We start from the raw sequence: 22,106 nt of genomic DNA, 5'->3' as shown, positions 1-22,106 counted from the left end.
TGTGTATACACTTCATATATACAGAGAGTGCACATTTATAAAGTTCACCTGTATTTAGGCGTAGAATTAGACAGGCGTATTTGCTTCATCTTTCTGTCTTTATAAAAAGTTCTACAGCACTTAATAAACTAAACAAGGTGTATTGCTATTAGTCTGACCTCTGGTGGTTCTATTTCAGTATGACAGGATCTTGGATCCTAACTCGGCTTTGGTTCCGATTGGTAACTTTGAACCAAAGCAGAGTTCGGATCCAAGTTTTAAAATGATTTTACAGTTTAAAAATCAAATACCGAAATGATTCACCAAAGACTTTGGGAATAACTGACTTCACCTCGTCGGAGGCCATACATTTTAATGCTGTACGGAGACGGATCTCTGTACAGTGTTAAACCAAAGTCTTGAGTGAAGCAAAGTCTAGGATCCGAAGCTCGCTTCTCTTATCTCTCGCTGCCACGTTTGGTCCTCCTCCTCCAGATAAATATATGAAGCAGGGGCCTTAGGAGGTGAGGTGCAGGCCACAGCACCAAGCCAGGCCTACCTTCAGCATGCTGCCTGAACTTCCCCTAGTAATGTCATCTATAGTGCCCCCTGTAGTATGTGCCCCATGTGTCCAAGGAAAGAAGAAAAAATAAAATAACTGAATGTGGTTCAAAGATGCCATCTTCACTGTAGACCACAGGCTTGTACACTGTCTCATATAGTAGCATGTAGCCTATGAGGGTAAGCAGCGGGCTCCATGCTCTGCTGCAGTATTCAATTGTATCACCATCCTAAGGACAGCATTAGAATTGTATTCAGGAAGGAATCTACAGACACTAGACAGATACATAAGTGTTAATTACTGCTGAGGGTATCACATCATTAGGTACCTGGCCAGTTAGTAGAGCTTGGGTAGCCCCCTGGGCTTTGGCCCACCAGGAAATTTCCCTGTAGAGTCTATGGCAAAAAGACGTGTGAAGCCGTTGCCGTATTGCAGATCCGCTATACACGGGCACCGTTCGGTGGCCATTCCGCATCACGGATGCGGACCCATTCATTTCAAATGGGTCCGCAAATCCGGAGATGCGGAACGGAACACTACAAAAGCACTAGGGAGTGCTTTCTGGGCTTCCGTTCCGTGCTTCCGCACCGCAAAAAGATAGAACTTGCTCTATCTTTTTGCGGATCGGAAGGATCCCCATGCGCCTGCCCCACGGACGGTGCCCGTGCATTGTGGAACGCAATCTGCGGTCCACAGAACGAGCACGAGCTTCACGCGTTCGTGTGAACGAGCTCTAATCCACATTCAAATCACCATCAACAGCTTCCTATTACCTTCAATGTAAAAAGAATCGACACACAAGTGTTTTAATTAGGTAGTGTTTTGGGAAAAATGTAGCATTTAGAGGATTTTCTGTATTTTCTTCTGACATTTTGCAGTAAATAAAACGTCAATAAAAACATTTACCCAGTTATCCACAAAAAATGTCACAAAAAAGCCATGAAAAACCCATGGAAAAAAGCATGAGTGGCTCCTGAGGCATTTTTTAGGTGAACAGGAAACGCCCCAGCAAATTTGTGTGTGTAGGGGGCCTAAAAAAAATTGGACAAACCCAAAATGTCCGGACTACAACAATCTAAGGGCTCATGCACACAAACGTATTTTATTTCGATGTCCGTTCCGTTTTTTGTTTGCGGACCGTATGCGGAACCATTCATTTCAGTGTGCATTCCGTATTTCCGTTCCGCAAAAAAATGCACACGGACGTCATCCATATTTTTGGCGGATCGCAAAACACATACGGTCGTGTGCATGAGCCCTTAGCGGTATGGGTTATATTGGATTACTTCAGTTAAGGCAGTAAATAAAAGCACTACAAGTGCTAGAATGTCCAAACTACATATTATTAGCTATTATAAGTTATGCTATGCAGCTTTACAGCCAGAGGTGTGTAAGGGCACTACAAGTCCCAGCATGTCCAGACTACATATTATTTGCTATTATGAGTTATGATATGCAGCTATACAGACAGGGGTGTATGAGGGTACTAGAAGTCCCAGCATGTCCAGACGAATGCTCTATTATGAGCTAATAGGCTACTTCGCAGCCAGCAGACGTAAAAGAGCACTACAAGTATCAGCATACGAGGCTGCAGTGACAGGTTACTGTATATACACAAAGCTTCCAGTACAGAAAAAGCCTCCTCTCATAAGCCTGCGGCCCCGCCCCCTCGCCGACGTAACTGCTGTCATAAGCCTGCGGCCCCGCCCCCTCCCCACGTAACCGCTGTCATAAGCCTGCGGGCCCGCCCCCTCACCCACGCAACCGCTGTCATGAGCCTGCGGCCCCGCCCCCTCACCCACGCAACCGCTGTCATGAGCCTGCGGCCCCACCCCCTCACGTACGTAACTGCTGTCATGAGCTGGCGGCTCCGCCCCTCACCTACGTAACTGCTGTCATGAGCTTGCGGCTCCGCCCCTCCCCACGTAACTGCTGTCATGAGCCTGCGGCTCCGCCCCTCATCCACGTAACTGCTGTCATGAGCCTGCGGCCCCGCCCCCTCACCCACGTGACTGCTATCATGAGCCTGCGGTCCCGCCCCTCACCCACGTGACTGCTCACATGATCCTGCCCTGTCTTGCGTGCTGTCTGTATGTCAGCTGACTGCACAGAAAGCGCCACTGGCTGGGAGTCACTGTGATGGATGAGGATGGGCTGCCTATAGTTGGATCAGGCATAGACCTCACTAAGGTGGGTACCACTGAAGCGCCGCCATGAGAGATGTGTGTGTCTGAATGCCTGCCATGTGCAGGAGAATGCCTTCACACGTCTCACATACCTCTGCCAGCCTCCATGAACGTGGGTCAGTGTCCTTGCTCAACTTGTGTTTTCGTTCCCTCCGCATATCCTTTTTATTAAAAGTGGCGGAAATGGTGACCACCAGCCAGAAGGGGGAGGGGAATGTCCAGTGACTTATACAAGGTCTAATGCAGGGGCCAGCAACCTTCGGCTGTAGTCAAACTACAACTCCCAGCAAAGTGATTGGAGCATTGTAGGAGTTGTAGTTTCAGAACAGCTGGGGTGTTGGCGGTAGTCATCTATAATATGCTGTAAAGCCTGTATTACACAGCGCGATGTGGCGGTCTTCCCTCACTAGCTATGACATGTAGCGCTCTCCTCCACACAATGGGGAGGAGCAGTCGTTATGCCATCGCTGGGAGCAGATTGATATTAGATGCCATGATCTGCTGCCGGCAAATGATAATTTTTTAACATGTCAAAAGATTTGGCTTGTCCAATGATCGGGCGTTTGCTCTTTCATCGGCAGCAGCATTACACTGCAAGATGATCACTAACTAGTAGTGTTGAGCGAACTTGTGTTTCAAGTTCTGCGTCCAAAGTTCGGGTTATCGAAGAATCGCGTTATGGATTCCGCTACCTCGGATCATAACGGAATTTGGAATCCATAACGGGATTCTTTGATAACCTGAACTTTGGACGCAGAACTTAAACCACAAGTTCACTCAACACTACTAACTAGCGTTCATCCCAACGCCCGTTAGCGACTATCTGCCAAAAAAAACCACTCTATTGAAAGTGCTATTCTCTCCCGATAATGGAGCTTTATGGCGTACCTGTACTGACAGTATGTCATAGGGACAGATCAAACATCTAGAATGTTAGGAGTCCTTGTGCTGAGACGGACACCAATCGCTATCATGAGGAGTCACAAGTTCTCAGATGTCTCTCCTCGCTTCTGAAGACAGAAATTAAAAGGGGTTGTCTCTAGTGTTCAGAGAACTTGTGATTCAAGCTTTGGGTTACCTAAGAATTCCGTTATGGATTCCATTGCCACAGACTATAACTTCTGGTCCGTGGTAGCGGAATCCATAATGGAATTCTTAGATAACCGAACTTTGTATGCCGAGCTTGAAACACAAGTCCACACCAGTTGTGTCACTTCAGCACATGACATTTATCACGTAGATGAAGTTATTACAAGGCACTTGCTAATGTATTGTGATTGTCCATATTGCCTCCTTTGCTGACTGGGTTAATTTTTCCATCACATTATACTCCTATGCTTGTATCCAAGGGTTATGACCACCCTGCAATCCATCATCGGTGACCGTGCTTGCACGTTATAGGAAAAAGCAGCAGCCTCTGTGGTGGCCGGGACTGTGGGAGTGCACATAGGCTGGTGCTTTTTCCTTTAGTGTGCAAGCACGTCCACCTCTGCTGAATTGGAGGGCGGACGTAACCATGGAAACAAGCAGTGTTTAATGTGATGGGAAAATTACTGTCCAAATTGCTTCCTTTTGCTACATTACTTAGTGCCTTGTATAAACTTCCTCTACATAATAAATGTCATGTGCTGAAGAGAGACAACCCCTTTAAGACGGTGTCATAAACTTTCTATGGAGACCATCTGAATAGACAGGGGTTTCACGACTTGGACTCCTACCGATCCGAACCTCTGACATCTCCCTATGACATATGAAGGTTTGAAAGTACAGGTACACTTTAAGGGTATGTTCACAGAAGATCCATTCTTCTCGGGGTTGTTTCTACAGAATATGCATGGATAAATGCATGGAGCAGTCACTGAAAGGTCTACAAATCGGCCATATGTGAACATACCCCAGCTAGCTGTGCACCTGTGTCAGCAGGACTAGGTCTTTATGAGTTTTCAGCTTCTGGATGTAAGCAATCGACTGACTGCTAGCAGAGATCTTGAAAATGGCAAAGAACTGAAACCCAGGTCATATTAGAAAGTGGCGGAACTTTGCATTACACCAATAATATGCTTTATTTCCACAAAACCAGACCTCATTCCAGTTGTCAATGTGCCAATGTGTGTATTTGTCTTTTCACAGGTCCCCGCCATCCAACAGAAGAGAACGGTTGCCTTCCTGAACCAGTTTGTGGTGCACACAGTTCAGTTTCTTAATCGCTTCTCGACAGTTTGTGAGGAGGTTCGTCCTGTCCCTACCGATGTGTAAAGTGCATGGTTTGGGATTAGTTTGGGGGTCTTGTAGTATCTCCTCCTATCCTTGCCTGTATAGGTGCCATCTCTGCGTTGTGCTGCCTGGCTGAGGGGTGGGATCACACTGCAGCGTCTACCAGTAGAACGTGCAGTGATCCAGCTGCCCATACGACCTACGATACTTGCACACCTCGCTGACAGTCCTTCTGAGGATGAGGGCAGCTACAGTCTGTCTGAGCAGGCAGTATGTACTTTGGCTGTGGAACGGGGCATGCATACTGGAAAAATCCAGTATACATGGAGGGAGAGAGAAACAGATTAGACCCTTCACCCAACACCGCACCCGAGGGAGAGACCTCTACAGCTGGACAGGTGGCCTTACAGCAATTAAAAGGGGAACACCCACGTCCTCCTTTAGTTGGTTTCCTGTCCTCTGACCCGAGGAGCCTGGAACATGTGGCCTCTGGGGCTGTGAAGCAGGGAACACCTTAATGATGAAATGATGTCAGGATCTGCAACAAATATTTGTGTATCTTTGCCTCTGTTTGGTGTGGATGGCTTTGGCCTTGCACATTGTTTGGGGGCTGCCTCTGAACCAGGTTGGCTTGCGGCCTTTGTGCACATTTGGTCTACTGACTCTTTTAGCTTCACTTTGTGCTTCGTTTGGCTGGCTCCCGGGTGGCCTCTGTGCCTGGCTGGCTGCTTGGTCGTCTCAGTTTTTCCTTGTCCTGCTTGGCTGGTTGCCTCTGCTTGTGTGCCTGCTTGGCAGTCTTTAGGCATAGCTGGGCCTTGGTATCAGGAAGGCTTTCTGGTTGGCCGTTTCTACATTTGCTGTTTAGTGGCCTGGTTTGCTGTTCCCAGCCTTGGTGCTTGTATCTATGAACCCAGCAGGTAGATTTCCTCTGGTAGATGGCCAGGTATTTCTTTTTTCTATTACTATGAGGTTCTTAGCAGAAGTCCAGCCTAGGTGACAGCCTGTCTATGCTTCTAGGGTACAGCCACAAGAAAGGCATGATGGCATTAAAAAGGACTGTTACCAATCACAAAAAAATGAGGTATCTATATATTCTAGTTGGCTATGCTTTCTTGAGCTTGGAATACTTTCACCTATATGTGTGTCCCCCTGGTCTGCGGTATTGTTCCCCGAGATTTTTGGCACTACACATGTCAATCTTTTTTTCCAAGAAAATTTTTTATTTTCAAAAGTAAGGACATATACAAAGTACAATTCAGAAGCATTGCATATTTGTTACAAAATATTTTCAGAAAACAGACATTTATGTCTATGTATACAGTAGAGACTCCAAACAAGTTGTCCTTCACTTCAATTATTTTCCTAACCTTTCAAAATAGCCCCCCCCCTCCCCCACTCTGAGAAAACTCAATTGCCCTCCCCCCCCTACCCCTATTCGAAACTAACTATCCTCCTGCCAAAACAATCGCCATACCTTTCGTCAGACATGGTTTAAAACAATGATATCATCATATTAGTAACAATGTGGGTGTTTGTAGGAAACCTGTTATTGTGCCAATCGGCCTAGCGACCCTTTCAACTGCTCCTCCAGATACCATTTTGTCAAAGTGAAGGGTCTCATGATGTGTTCAATATCTGAGTCAGAGAAGAACTGTGTCAGAAAGCCTCTCCACCTCTTTAGAAATTTGCCTCCCTTTCCTTCCTTATGTTTCATAACATCCCCTCGCTCCAGATTCAGTAGTTCTCTAAGGCATGTTAATATGTCATCCCTTGAGGGGACCGAAGGCCGGAGCCAATGTTGTAAAATGCTCCTCTTAGTTACCATACAGAGTGCATGGAAAAGGGTCGGCAGTCTCCGCTCCAGAAGGACTCCATCCTTTAGCTCCTCCCAATAATGAAAGAGAAAGGTCATAGGGTTCAACGGGACCGTCAAATTCCAACTATCCTTAGATATTTGTGCCACCTGATTCCACAGATCCTGTATGCGGGGGCACGACCAAAGACCATGAAATAGATCAGTGTGCATGACCTTACACTTAGGACAACTAGTAATCCTGTCTAACCTGTTGGGGCCTGCCGGGAGGTTAAAAGCGTAAATAGCATTATGCATTATCCTGAAATGTGTGTCCCTCCAAACTTCATTTATGACTGAATTCCTCATGGCCCACCAGCCCTTAAGAATCTTCTCCCCTGCCTCGTTGTCCTCTAATATACGAGCCCATGGGCGAAAAGCTAGACGTGGTAGTCCATCCCCCAAAATCAACCTTAATTGGGAGTACAATAGAGAAATTGATTGCGGGCCTGTACCCTTCATTACTATCATATCAAAGTCATTCGTCACAATTTCCTTAGAGACATCCCTCAGCCTATCAGTTAAGAATTTATTAACCTGGGAGTATTGGATAGTTTGAAAAGGACTCAGGTGATAAGCATCCCTAACCTCCTGACATGATAACCATCTATTCTCATTCTTGTGTAACAACTGCTGGGCCGTCAGTATTCCTTTCTGCTTCCATTCCTCAAATAAAGCATTCCTCCTTCCCTGTTCAAATTCCGGATGTCCCCACAGAGGTAAGTATTTCGAGACTCCCTGACACAGTCGTAGACTCTTCCTAATAGTTCTCCATGCTGCCCATGTGTGGCGGAAGATAATCGAATTCCGCAGATGCATGGGTAGGGCTCTCAAAGCCGTATGTAATAGGGTGCAGGGATCCCATGGTGCGCAAAGTTCCCTCTCCAAAGAATAATCAGAGTGGAAACTTGTGTGGCGTAGCCAGTCAATAATGTGTCTAAGAAGACATGCCTGGTTATATATCCTGACATCTGGCATGTTCATTCCCCCTTTCAGTTTCAGGGCCATCAGCTTCCTCAGACCTATACGTGGTCTCTTTCCCTTCCAGATAAAGCGTGTCACCTCACCATGAAGTCTACAGATGTCTACATGCTTAATCAGCAAGGGCAAAGTCTGGAGAGGATAAAGGAGTCTGGAGAAGCTGATCATTTTGACTAAATGGATTCTGCCCAATAGGGGCAGGGGCAGGTTCTGCCATCCTCGCAGTTCCCTAGTCACTTTACTCAATAAGGGGGTATAATTCAGGCCGTATAATAAATCTGCCCTAGAACCTATCTTGATACCTAAATATGTAATGTGACCTTTAGCCACCGGTATCCCCTCTAGAGTGCTCCCAGGCTTTAATGTATTTTCCCCTCTCCCAAGCTGTAGAAGCGCACACTTGGCTGTATTTATCGTGAACCCTGAAAACTGACCAAATTTTGCAATGCTGCTCAGAACTACCTGTAGGTCTGTCACAGGGTTGCCCATGAATAGAAGTATGTCGTCTGCAAAAAAAATTGCCTTCAGTTCAGAGTTACCTATTTTAATACCCTCGATAATCCCGCCCGAGTTTAGAAAACGGACCAGAGGCTCTACCGCCAGGTCAAACAACAGGGGGGATAAAGGGCAGCCCTGCCTTGTACCCCTATGTAAGCTAAAAGGATCAGAGAGAAAGCCTTGCATGCCTATCCTGGCCATAGGAGTTGTGTAAAGCTGAGTAAGGTATTCCCTAAAAGAGCCTCTCACCCCAAATTTATCCAACACCCTCCATAGCCACTCCCAATTTACCTTATCAAAAGCTTTTTCAGCGTCGAGAGTGACTATGGAGGGCGTCGAAACACCTCCCTTCCCCCGGCCCACCTCATCCAAGACCGCCAGGACCCTACGGATGTTGGCGACCGCTGACCGGTTTCTAACAAAACCAACCTGTGAAGGGCAGATCAGGTTCGGGAGGATGCTTGCTAACCTATTGGCCATAAGTTTCGAGAGGATTTTAACATCCTGATTTATGAGGGATATAGGTCTGTATGACGCGGGGTCCTCAGCTGGTTTGCCCTCCTTGGGGAGCATGCGTATGTGCGCCATATTCATTTGAGCAGATAACCTCCCCCCCTTTAAGAGGACATTACCCAGTTTAGATAGTATCGGTGATATTTGCGCTTTAAGGGCTTTATAGAAGGCACCCGAATACCCATCCGGGCCTGGTGCTTTATTCCCAGGTAGCAGTGCTATTGTTTTCAGGATTTCCTCTTCCGTGATGGGCCTATTAAGCTGGTCTAGATCCTCCTGCGCTATCACTGGGAGATTTAAACCTTCCAAGATACTAGGGCCCAAGCCTACATTGTCTGGAGGTCTACTATATAGATCAGAATAGTAACTCCTAAAAAATTTTAGGATATCGGGGGGTTGGGATCTAATTTTCCCTGCTGAGTCACGTAGATGGGTGATAGGGATTGTTTGTCTACGCCCCTTAGCTAGATTTGCCAGGAGTTTGCCTGCCTTGTTGCCGAACTTGTGCAACTCTAGTTCCCATCTAGCTGTGTGAAAGCTTTCCTTTCTCTTTGCCCAAATCTCGAACTCCTCTCTTGCTGTACTCCACTTTTCCTTGTTCTCTGGCGAAGGAGATTGCACAAAAACCCTATAGCAACCCTGAACTGTCCGGCTACACTTGATAAATTGTGCCTTTGTAGCTTTCTTGAGGCCTGTTATATATGCTATCAACCTGCCCCGTATAACTGATTTGCCTGCTTCCCAGAAAAGAAGGGGGTCAGATTCATGCTCCTGATTAGTAGTGCTGTATTCCAGCCACCAACCCCGTAGTAATTCTATAAAGGTCTCATCCTCAGATAGGAAAGACGGGAATTTCCAAATGTATTCTGTCCCTCTCGGTTCCATATCCGCCAGAGACAGAACCACTGGCGAGTGATCTGAGATCACCAGGTTTTCAATAGCTACCTCGCTGACTCTGGACAAGAGTTCTGGTTTAGCCAACCAGTAGTCTATACGAGACCACGAGTTTTGCGCATGGGAGAAGTGGGTAAAGTCCCTTTCATCTGGGTGTGACACCCTCCATGTATCCACCAAAGCAATGTCCTCTGTAAGGGAAGACAAAACCCCACCTCTCCCATGAGCCCTATTCCTCAACGCCCCTGACTGCTTACGATCTTCACTTTCTACCATTGTGGCGTTAAAATCTCCTCCTACCAATATATTGCCCACCTGATCTGCCAGTATCTTATCTCTCAGGGAGGCAAAGAAACGACCTTGCTGTACATTGGGTGCATAAACATTATATATGTTGAGATTCCTGCTCCCATCTTTCAATGTCAGAATCAATATCCTGCCCTCATCATCAGCAGTGTAACCCTGTACCCTATTTAGTAGGTTCTTGTGTACCAGTGTGATCACACCTGCCTTGCCCTGTATAGCCGGAGAACCATAAACCTTGCCCACCCAGAGCCTTGACATTCTCATAAAATCCTCCTCCAGGAGATGCGTTTCCTGCAGAACCACAATATCTGCCTTCAAGCGCTTGAGATGGCGCAGCACCATTATGCGTTTCTGCGGGGAGCGCAGGCCCTTGACGTTCCATGTTACTATCTTAATCATTACCCCACATTTTTAAAAGGTTTTCCCCCCCACTGTCGATTGTATGAGACAAAGAGATTGGCAGGACAGCATTAACATAACTAAAACAACAAACAGAAACAAACATCCCTGAGTAACCTGCAAAGGCAAGTGAAACAAACATTACATCCTGGACTTCACTTTTTTCTGGTACCATTTTACCCTCCCATACCATTTCCCCTGAATAGCTTATAGTGGAGGATTGAAGGCCACCAGCTCCTTTTTTTTTTTTTTTTTTTTTTTTTTTTCCCCCCCCTCGCTTATTTCTTACACCCCCTTTACGCAGGCACGGAAACATGAGGCGTGACACCCCTCATTTTCGCTGCTTCCGCTGATTGCCAGACGAAAAGTGCTGGGTCTCATCTCTCCGTTGCGGCTTGCCTCTGGAAGTCCCTTGAAAGCCTGATTGTGGACTCTGCGACGCTCTTCTTCCTTGTTCTACCGGCTCTTCAGGCTCGGTGAGATATGGGCCTTGGGCAAAAAAAGCTGCAGCATCTGAGGCATTATTAAAGTTCCTGTAGACTCCATCCGCACACTTCACTTTTAACACTGCCGGATATAGTAGTTGAAAACGGATTTTCCTCTGGAACAGTGAAGTGCAAATTTCGCTGAAACCTCTCCTTTTCTTAGTGATCACTGCCGAGTAATCATTAAAAAGCATGATCTTCTGCCCCCTATAGGTTAGAGGCTCTTTTCGCGCCCTGAAAGCGCGTATAATGTCCTCTTTATCAGAGAAATCGAGGTATTTCATTATGACCTGTCTGCCTCTCTGCGGGCGATTAGCCAACTCCTTGGGTCCCTCCGGAGGGCTCTGCAGTGACCCCAGCCTATGCGCTCTTTCCACTTTACGGGGAATCGACAGTCCCAGCGCTCTGGGGAGTTCTGACTCACAAATATGCTTAAGCTCTGTGCCCGGTATGTCCTCAGGGAGACCCACTAACCTGAGGTTACTGCGACGTGAGCGGTTTTCAAGGTCGTCGACCTTATCCTTTAGCTCATTCACCGTCTGCATCAGCACTTTTATACGTGACTGTGTGCCCTGCATGTCTTCTTCCATACATGCCGTCCTCTGCTCCAGTTCGTCTATGCGGTACCCCTGCTGGCTGTAGGCTTCCTGCAGCTCTGTAAGGGAGTCTTGTATCGTCGCCGCCAGCGTAGATTTGAGATCAGGTGCCAGGTGGGCCGCAACCTCTAATGCCAGCCTTTTGAGATCTGCAGCTGGCAGCGGGGTAGACTGGAACAAGTCCTCTTGTGAGGATATCAGGGGCTGATTCAAATCAACTACCCGCGGCGTGGTCTCAGTCTCGGCCGCCATCTTGTCCTCTTTATGCAGCGGCGCCGGCCGCGGCTCTTCTCCGTCCTCCGGTCTCTTCCCGCTACGTAGCAGGTACCTCTCCATGCACACAGCGCTTCCTGTCAACACTTGCCACACTTAGTGTGGTTACTTGAGCCCGTAGGCGGTGATCGGAGGGTAAGGCTGTTAGGGAAGGTGGCGGAGCTCCGCTACACGCGTCTCCTCATACCAGCGCCGGAACCGGAAGTCCCCACATGTCAATCTTAAGTGACTAGCCACACACTTTGTTAGGTGAGGTTTCTCCTCTCACAGCCCCCTGATGTGGTTTGATCTCGGGAGACCACACTGTACCATAGCTTCCCACAGGACACTGTCTCACTCAGACCAGAGTGAGACACTGCTGCAGAGAGGGCTCTTACCTGCGGCAGTGTCATACTCTGGTATGATTGAGACGCTGTCCCTTAGGAGCTATGGCACAGTGTGGGTTTGCGAGAAGTCCCAGTTCTCACAAGGTCACACCGCATCAGGAGGCTGTGTGTTGGAGATCACCACAGCATGGAGAAACCTCCCCTAAGAAGGAAGAGAAGTAACTAGCCATACATCTGTACGTAGTCACTTCAGATTGACATGTGTGGTGCCAGTGAAAGTATGTCATGCTCAGGGATGCATGGCCAACTAGAATATATAAATGTCTCACTTTTTTGGATTGGTGACATGTGCCCTTTAAGTATAGTGCATGTTCTATACAAGTCAATGTGTGCACTTGGTTAGAAGTGAGAAGTTGGATAGGTTTGTTCCAAGTCTGGTACACCAGCAAAGCCTGATGATGCTCCTGGTTAAGAGTGAGAGGATGGGCAGGACTTGGTAAGGGCTCATGCACACGAACGTATATTCTTTGCGTGTCCGTTTAGTTTTTTTTGCGGACCGTATACGGAACCATTCATTTCAATGGGTCCGCAAAAAAAACGAAAGTTACTCCTCGTGCATTCTGTTTCCGTACGTCTGTATTTCCATTATGCAAAAAAATAGAACATGTCCTATTATTGTCCACATTACGGACAAGGATACTACTGTTCTATACGGGGCCAGCTGCTCCGTGCCGTAAAATACGGAATGCAGATGGACATCATCCGCATTTTTTGTGGATCCGTGTTTGCACATACGGTCGTGTGCATGAGGCCTAAGATCTACAGTATAATGGTATGGCACCAGCAAAGCCTTATAATGCTCCTGGTCAGAAGTTAGAAGATGGGCAGGACTATTGTAAGCATTGGGGTAGCCTACAGAGGTACACCTTTTCCTTTTTTTGCAAAGGCCTATAATTCTCCTGTTAAAGCATCATAAGATGGACAGATTGGCACTAAGTCTGGCATGTCTGCAAAGCCCATAATGCTCCTAGTTGGGGTGAGAAGATGGACAGCCAGCAAAGGTCCATAATGGACAGAAGGACATGGGCCGGTCTGCACTGTCTGGACTACAGGTGTATGGCAAACCAGCAGACCTTGGATCCAAGTATCTGGCCTACATTGTAGGTTGCACTGTAGAAGTGAGTGGATGAATTAATATTGTCTCTTCCCTTCAGGCATTTTCAGTAATAGTCATCCTGTTCTGATTATTTGTATAAGAACAAGACAAGTAATCCATATAGGATTTTCACTAGGATTGTTTCCGTTATAAGGTCTATTTATCAGTTCTTTAAAGTTTCTTATCTCAATCCTGATTGCCTTGTTTCTTTCATACTCCTCTTGTCCACCTCTGATAATTAGGTTGGTGGTCGACTCATATTTTATTTTTATTTTTGGACCTCTTGTTGGCCTTGGCTTTCCTTTTTATGTCACTTGAGGTCTATTTGGAATAGTAACTTACAGGTAGTTGTCCCTCCCAAAGGTTCCTCTTCTATTCTCTCTCTGGCGCTGTCATAGGTGAAGGGAAAAATTATCATTACACTTAATGATAATTTGACTTTCCAGAACCCATGACAGCACCCCTCTTATTCCCTGCCTTTTGCTTGTAGTTGGTTATGAAATTCTGTCTTTTTGCTTCAAATGATAATTTCAAAAAAAGGAAAAGGTGTAGAAGATTTTAAGATTTCATTTGTAAAGCTTTCTGCCCATCTGTATTGGTAGATCCTTCTCTCTGGTGCTGTCATGGGTTCTGTAAAATCAAATTACCAGCGGTCAGCAGCCACTTTGCTGGCAGAATAGTGGTTAGCAATGGGAACTGCATGGCCATTTTACCGAATTCAGAGCCTAATTATGATGCGGCAAACTTATCAAACAATGTCAGGCGTTAGATAAATTTAAGCGAGACTCAGATAAGCGAGTTCAATGCGAGAAACTTGCTGCGTGTATGAGAGTGATTTCTCGTCCTGACCTTTTCATCTCTGACAGGATGGCATGGCTTTATAATGATTTATAATGCTGTGTATCCCTGCTAGATCTCAGATCTACTCTATTGTTCTGACATAATGTTGTCAGAGCAATTGAGTGGATGTAAGGTCTACGAGGGATACACAGCATTATAAGACTTGTGATCCTGTCAGAGGAGAGGAGGTCATAACGGGAAATCGCTCTCACACACTTAGCGAGTTTCTCATATTGAACTTGTGTGAGTCTGGCCTTAGAGCGGATTATAGTAAGGTAAACTCTAGAAAAACTGACTTCTCCATCTTTATTTCCATGCAAGACATGCATAACCCCCTTTTTTATTCATTCTTTTCTTGCTTTTATTTCAGAAACTGTCTGCTCTTTCACTTCGTATTCAACAGATTGAAACCACGCTCAATATTCTAGATGCAAAGGTTTGTCTCTGTATATCTACATCAGATACCTGTTAGCTTTGTAAATGCATAGCCTTTCTAATGTTGGTCTGGATCTGTGGTACCGTATATGCCAGACCGGCCCTCATGATTTTGTCATCGGACACAACCTTACAGGCGTTGTGCCACAATGAACGTTCATCACTTATCCACGGGGTAAGTTTTAGAGGTCTGATTACTGGGCCTCCTATCTATCACTAGAATGAGTTTGCCCAGCCCTCCAGAACTTCCACTTCACAATCACAGAGGAGTTTGAACGGAACGGTGGTTTTTCATCCTCAATGTGGGTACATTGATTGTCCATCCATACATTGAATAGAAAGACGCTGCACATGCTCGACCACCACTCCTTTCAAGTTCTTTCTCACTTTGGTTCTTCTGCATATACCTTTTTGATTAATAGAGTAGCGTCTTTGACAAGCATGAATACTCTGGAAACAGAAGAAGGGTGCTGACCAAGGCTGTTTTATGACAGTCTATGTCTGCCGTTTCATAGGCAGGATTTGTGGTGCGCGGTCTGATGTTAGTTGTGCACGGTGAGTGGAGAGTGAGCATCATTTCGTATTATGCAGACGTCCTATTGTATTACTTTGGTCCTGATATTCTGACTTTTTGTAACTGGAGTTTATTTTCTGTATGGACTTCATATCATTGTACTGTTTTTATTTCAGCTTTCTTCCATCCCTGGCTTAGAAGATGTTAAAGTTGAAACACATTTGTCTAACAGTATTACAAATGGTCATCTGCAGCCCCGGTCTGTCTCAGAAGCCCCTCCAGCTACACCACAGACAGAAGTAAGTGGATTGACTGGTGGCCTATCTCTGGTGTAATCAGATATTTCTTGAAATAAATTGTAACTCCTCTTTTAACCCTTACGCCCACCAGCACCGTACATGTATGGCGCTGGAGCGATAGGCAAACATGGCGCTCGCTCGCACATGCAGCGGGCGTTATGGCCGGCAGGTCTCTGCTGTTTCAAACGGCAGAAACCTGTGGCTAATTACCACTACCGACAATAATGCCGATCTCTGTAATTAAAGCCTTTTAGATGCCATGATCAAGTGAGATCACGGCATCTAAAGTGTCAAAAACCAGAAGTATAAAAAAGTTTTTTCAAAGTGAAAATTTATTTTTACACTATTTAGGCATAAAAAAACTATACATATGGGGTATCGTTGTAATCATACTGACCCAGAGAATGAAGGGCACAGGTCAGTTTTGCCAGTTTCAAGAAAATAATTGTATTTCACAAGAAAGGACAATACTGAAGGTTTTATTCTTATGACCGTTTTACACTGTTGCTCTATTACTGCTAGAAATTTATGAATAAATAATTGGCAAATCGCATGTTTTTTTATTTATTTTTTCCGTTACAGCGTTCACCGCACAGGAATTTTTAAAATATATTTTAATAGTTCAGACATTCTCGGATGCGGCGATACCAAATATGTTTGTTTATTTATATATTTTTATAATTGGGAAAGGTGGGTGATTTAAACTTTTAATAAATATATATTCTGCAACTTCGCACAGCTATTTGAAGAGTAGTGGACCAACATTCCACAGGCCACAATCAACAACCTGATCAACTCTATGCCACGGAAATGTGTTGCACTGCGTGAGGCAAATGGTGGCCACACCAGATACTGACTGGTTTTCTGACATGGCACCCGATCGGAGCACCGCAATTTCAATACGGGGGTTTCGATCAGAAGGCAGAGGGAACCGCATCCCTCTGCCTTCATTCACAGGCGCAGCGATCAGCTCACCTGGTAACAGAAATAAATCTCACGACTTTTTCAGTGCAATTGTACCTAGCTCCTACCAAGGCAAAGCTGGTCATGTATTAAGGCTAGTTGCAGAGGAACAGCCTGCCCGAGTTCATTGTATCCGGCACATTGCCAGGCCCTATTGACTATAATAGGCCCCGCGGGGATCCAGCCTGTTTCCGGCATTAGTGCTGGAAACAGGCCGGGTCCCATTATAAGCATTGGGCACTGGAGGGGCTATGCCGGTCAGAATGAACTCTGGCAGGCTGTTCCTCTGCCAAACCAAAGATTTTAACACTATTCTGCAACTAGCCTAAGACTTCATACTGTAGAAATGTCCAAGCCCAGTGCTTTACCCATTTACCCCTGCTGGCAGTCTGACGTGTTGTTTTTCCCAGGTTGTTCAGCAGAACTCCTTAAATGATAACACCTTACCGAAGGAAGAAGTACAGGCTGAAAATATTCCCACTGTAGCGAAAGATCCAAGATATGCCAGATACTTAAAAATGGTTCAAGTGGTAAGTTTTGTGTTTAAGTCCTATCTGCCATCAATGGATATTCCTGGAGGGTCTCTAAGGCTACTTTCACACTTGCGTTCGGGGTTCCGCTTGTGAGTTCCGTTAGAAGGCTCCGAACGGATCCGTCCAGCCCTAATGCATTCTGAGTGGATGCGGATCCGCTCAGAATGCATCAGTTTGGCCTCCGTTCCGCTCAGCAGGCAGACACCTGAACGCAGCGCATGTATTTAACTCATTGGTGGCCAGTGCGGCCCCCCCTCCCTCCCCTGTATTTAACTCATTGGTGCCCAGTGCGGCCGGCCCCCCCTCCCTCCCCCCTGTATTTAACTCATTGGTGGCCAGTGCGGCCGCCCCCCCCCCCCCCTAATTAAAATGGCCGACCCCCCCATCATTGGTGGCAGCGGAGAGTTCCGATCGGAGTCCCAGTTTAATCACTGGGGCTCCGATCGGTTACCATGGCAGTCAAGACGCTATTGCAGTCCTGGCTGCCATGGTTACTTAGCAATAGAAGCATTAAACTTACCTGCGATGTCTGTGACCGGCCGGGCGCTCCTCCTACTGGTAAGTGAAAGGTCTGTGCTATAAGCAATGCGCCGCACAGACCTTTCACTTGCCAGTAGGAGGAGCGCCCGTCCTGTCACAGACATCGCAGGTAAGTATAATGCTTCTATTGCTAAGTAACCATGGCAGCCAGGACTGCAATAGCATCTTGGCTGCCATGGTAACCGATCGGAGCCCCAGCGATTAAACTGGGACTCCGATCGGAACTCTCCGCTGCCACCAATGATGGGGGGTCGGTCATTATAATTAGGGGGGGGGGGCGGCCGCACTGGCCACCAATGAGTTAAATACAGGGAAGGGAGGGGGGTCGGCCGCACTGGCCACCAATGAGTTAAATACAGGGGGGGGAGGGAGGTGGGGGGCTCTGCCCCCTGCTGCCTGGCAGCACCTGCCAGGCAGCAGGGGGCAGTCATGTACACAGTTCTTTTAGTATATTCTAACTTGAAGCGTCCCCATCACCATGGGAACGCCTCTGTGTTAGAATATACTGTCGGATCTGAGTTTTCACGAAGTGAAAAATCAGATCTGAAAAAACCAGTTATGCAGACGGATCCGTTCTGAACGGATGCAAGCGTTTGCATTATAGGAGTGGATCCACTCCAAACGCAATTGTGAAAGTAGCCTAACTTGGACTTGACCGGTTCTGTATCCCCTTTTGTTCCACACCTTTTTTTTTTTTTTTTTTTTTTTGTACCCATGTTTTGCGCGGTATTGATTTACTTGTGATACTGAATCAATTTTTATGTTATAGGGTGTCCCTGTGATGGCTATTCGAAATAAAATGATTTCTGAAGGACTAAACCCTGATCTTTTAGAGTGAGTATTAAAACTTCCTCCTTCCATTTTGGCAACTGTTTTCATTTTCTTTGAGTGAAAAGTATTGCCTTGGTATAAACCATGGTATTCTTTGTGTTGTTTTGCCTTTAGCACATTGTAAACTTTTCCAGAAGCCTCATTATATAACGTTATGTAACATATGCGGTACCATTTAATGTACTTAAATTATTAACTATTTTAAGACCGGCCATTTCCCTCCTTCATGGCCAGGCACATTTTCAATATCCTGTATAAAACTAGTCAAAGTAGAAAGATAAAACCAAACAGAAAAGAATGAATAAAGTATAAACATGCAGACTGCAGCTGTGGCCCTATTTACATCTGTATGGGTAATAAGCACTTCTTGTCAGGAAGACAATCTCTTTCATCATGCACTATTAGGGTCCATTCACACATCCGTGTGTGTTTTACGGATCCGTTGATCCACAAAACACGGACATCGGTGATGTGCATTCCGCATTTTGTGGACCGCACATCGCCGGCACTTAATAGAAAATGCCTATTCTTGTCTGCAATTGCGGACAAGAATAGGACATGTTCTATATTTTTCGGGAACAGAATTGCGGACCCGGAAGTGCGGATCCGGGCAGCACATCGTGCTGCCCCATAGAAATGAATGGGTCCGCAATTCCGTTCCGCAAAATGCGGAACGAAATTGCGGACGTGTGAATGGACCCTTAGGGTTTCGTAGAGGGGAGTCTCCAGGTTCGCACCCCTCTACAAGCTGTGGTGGACCCAGCCTGTGCATTATATTACTAACTTACTCAGCTTCCTTGGGATATAACTGCTTATAGATGGACATCTGATTGAACTCCCAGCTTCAGGAGATGGAGAGAACACCCTTAAATACCAAAATCCCTCAGTCATATAATAGAGGTCATAGATCCAGCTTAAAAGAGTTGTCACTTCAGCAAGTGGCATTTATCATGTAGAGAAAGTTAATACAAGGCACTTACTAATGTATTGTGATTGTCCATATTGCCTCCTTTGCTGGCTGGATTCATTTTTTCTATCTTGTTTCCACTTAATACACTGCTTGTTTTCAGAGATTATGACCACCCGGCAATCCAGCAACAGTGGCCTATGCACCGTCCCGGACACAAAGCATGACCACCACTGGTGGATGACAGGGTGGTCGTAACCATGGATACAAGAAGTGTATAATGTTATGGAAAAATGAAACCAGCAAAGGCGGCAATATGGATAATCACAATACATTAGTAAGTGCCTTGTATTCACTTTCTCTACGTGATACATTGCATTTACTGAAGGGACACAACCCCTGTAATAATAATTATTCTGTTTAGTCTAATGTATAATGTCTATACTTGTTTTTAGGACACCTAATGCACCGGTCCCAGACGGAGACATTGCACCAGAAGACAGCTCTGACAGTGAATCCTCATTCAGTGACTGAAGAGACTGATGTCTGCTATGCTAATCTTTGCTGGAATGTAGATTGGGCTGGACTTTATAATATTACATATGAACCTAATGACCATCACAAAAAGGTTAAATGGAGCCTGTCACCAGGAAAGTCGCTGGTAAACCATGCACACTGCCTTGTAGCTGAGCTGAATGACATGATACCTTTCAGCTAGCAATCCGTTCATTCTGGAGTAAAAAAAATACTTTTGATCCATATGCAAATGAGCAGTTTAGTGCCCTGAGGGTGGGCCCAAGCCATTTTGTGCGCCACCTCTCCGTGGTGTCCGCCCACTGTTGGTGCACTTCAGCTGAGCTAGTCTTGCATTGTGCCTGATTTAACAGTGAATTCCCTGGTGGCAGACTCACTTTAAAGGGGTTGTCTATTACAAAAAAGCCCCCCAGTGTATGGCTACTTTCACATTAGCGTTTTTGCTGTATCTGGTAGGGTTCAGCAAAAATGCTTCCGTTAATTATAATACAACCATCTGCATCCGTTATGAATGGATCCGGTTGTTTTGTCTTTAACATAGCCAAGACGGATTGGTCATGAACTCCATTGAAAGTCAATGGGGGACGGATCCATTTTCTATTGTGTCTGAGAAAATGGATCCGTCCCCATTGACTTGCATTGTGGGTCATGACGGATCTGTCTTGCTCCTCATCCCATGCGGTTTGCTCTCCGGTATGAGAACGCAACCAAACGTTCAGCTACAATAAATGGGGACAAAACTGAAGCGTTTTTTTTTCCCCGGTATTTAGACCCTATGAAGGATCTCAATACCGGAAAATAGAAACGCCAGTGTGAAAGTAGCCTATGTTCATAAAATAATATATATTCACCCATTTCACCATCCGCCACTTTCAGCGATGCCGCCAGGCTTTGTTTGGCTGCAGAGCTTGCCCTTATACTCCATGGGACTACTGCAGCCTGTCACTGGCCTCAGCTTTCATGTGCTGTATACCTCTGAAGTCAGTGATTGGCTGGGGTATATATGGTCACATTATCGCCGCCTATGTCACAGCTGGGAGGATCAGGTGAAGCTGGAGGTGGCAGTGGGTACATGTGTAATACCCCTTGGATTATTTTGACAAGGAACCAAGTGGTGTAAGATAAGGTGTGGATTTTTTACTAACTGTCTTTGGTGATAACTGCATACCTGTAAATATGCTGAGGAGGAGACCACTGTGATGGAACTGTAGACTACGGTATAATTTGTTAAAAAAAAAAACATGGATTTTTACCGATATCACCAATAAGTCTGCTAGTATTCTGTTTTGTATTCCTTACTGCATATAAATGAACTACCATATTTTTTGCCCTTTAAGACGCACCTGCCCATAAGACGCAGTTTTTTAAGGAGAAAAATAAGAAAAAAATATTTTGAACCGAAAGGTGTGCTTTTGGTGGGTTTTGAACTAATGGTGGTCTGTGGATGACGCACTGTTATGGCGGGGATCTGTGGATGACGCACTCTTATGGGGGGGGATCTGTGGATGACGGACTTTTTTTTTTTTTTTTCCCCCCTCTGTAATCTAATTGCAGTTGCCTGCCAGCGTGTGTCAGGCCCTGCCAGTGCACAGTGTCACCAGTGGCACTCATATCTGGTGTCACAGTAGATTACATAAAAAAAAAATATATATATTTGACTAATATAATAGCAGTTAGTTGCCTGCAAGCGTGTGTGTCAGGCCTACAGCGTGTACTGTGCCAACTACTGCCAGTGCACAGTGCCACTCATCTCTGGTGACACCCAGATGTCAACTAATAAAAAAAAAAAAAAATGACAGGCAGAGGCAGGCCACCCCGCAGGGGCCGTCGTGGTGCTGTGATTCCCTTTGGCCCTAGAATAATGCCCAGTGTTCAGAGGCCACGTACCCTGAACTCTAAAAGTTCTGAGGACATAGTTGACTGGCTAACACAGGACACCCAATCTTCTACAGCTTCCGCTCGGAACCTTGACGCACCATCCTCCTCCAGCTCAGCTTCGGCCACCTCTCAAGTTACCACTCGCCCGCCTGCCGCCACCACCAACACTAGCACCACAGCCGCTTCACTTGATCTGTCAGAGGAGTTATTTACACATCAGTTGGAAGAAATTAGTGATGCGCAACCATTATTGCCAGAGGATGTAGATAACAGGGATATGTCTCAGTCAGGCAGCATTACACACATGGACGTACGGTGTGATGATGATGATGTTGTACCCGCTGCTGCTTCCTTTGCTGAGTTGTCAGATACAAGTGAAGCGGTTGATGATGACGATGTGTCCGTGGATGTCACGTGGGTGCCCACTCGAAGAGAAGAAGAACAGGGGGAAAGTTCAGATGGGGAGACAGAGAGGAGGAGGAGACGAGTTGGAAGCAGGGGGAGATCGTCGCAAGGATCTAGTGGCACAGTCAGACAGCATGTATCGGCACCCGGGGTCAGTCAGACAGCACGCCAATCAACGAATGCTGTTGCCACCACCAGAATGCCGTC

General features: G+C 46.1%; 1 protein-coding gene across 2 annotated transcripts; it reads left to right on the top strand.

Moving 5' to 3' along the window:
• Positions 1 to 2,587: 2,587 nt before the first annotated feature.
• WASHC3 (WASH complex subunit 3) lies at positions 2,588 to 20,113 on the top strand. Of its 2 annotated transcripts, XM_040407703.1 has the most exons (7): positions 2,588 to 2,731; positions 4,858 to 4,956; positions 14,431 to 14,496; positions 15,186 to 15,308; positions 16,682 to 16,801; positions 18,114 to 18,178; positions 19,538 to 20,113. In XM_040407703.1, exons 1-7 carry the CDS (start codon positions 2,681 to 2,683, stop codon positions 19,614 to 19,616), a joined length of 603 nt encoding a protein of 200 aa, XP_040263637.1. In that variant the 5' UTR covers positions 2,588 to 2,680; the 3' UTR covers positions 19,617 to 20,113. The 2 variants fall into 2 exon arrangements, with proteins under 2 accessions (XP_040263637.1, XP_040263629.1); XM_040407695.1 differs by lacking the exons at positions 2,588 to 2,731; positions 4,858 to 4,956 and adding an exon at positions 5,239 to 5,447.
• Positions 20,114 to 22,106: the final 1,993 nt, after the last annotated feature.

Source organism: Bufo bufo, chromosome 1 (genome assembly GCF_905171765.1).
Source record: "Bufo bufo chromosome 1, aBufBuf1.1, whole genome shotgun sequence".
NCBI classification, from domain to species: domain Eukaryota; kingdom Metazoa; phylum Chordata; class Amphibia; order Anura; family Bufonidae; genus Bufo; species Bufo bufo.
This window is presented reverse-complemented; position numbering and strand designations above follow the sequence as displayed.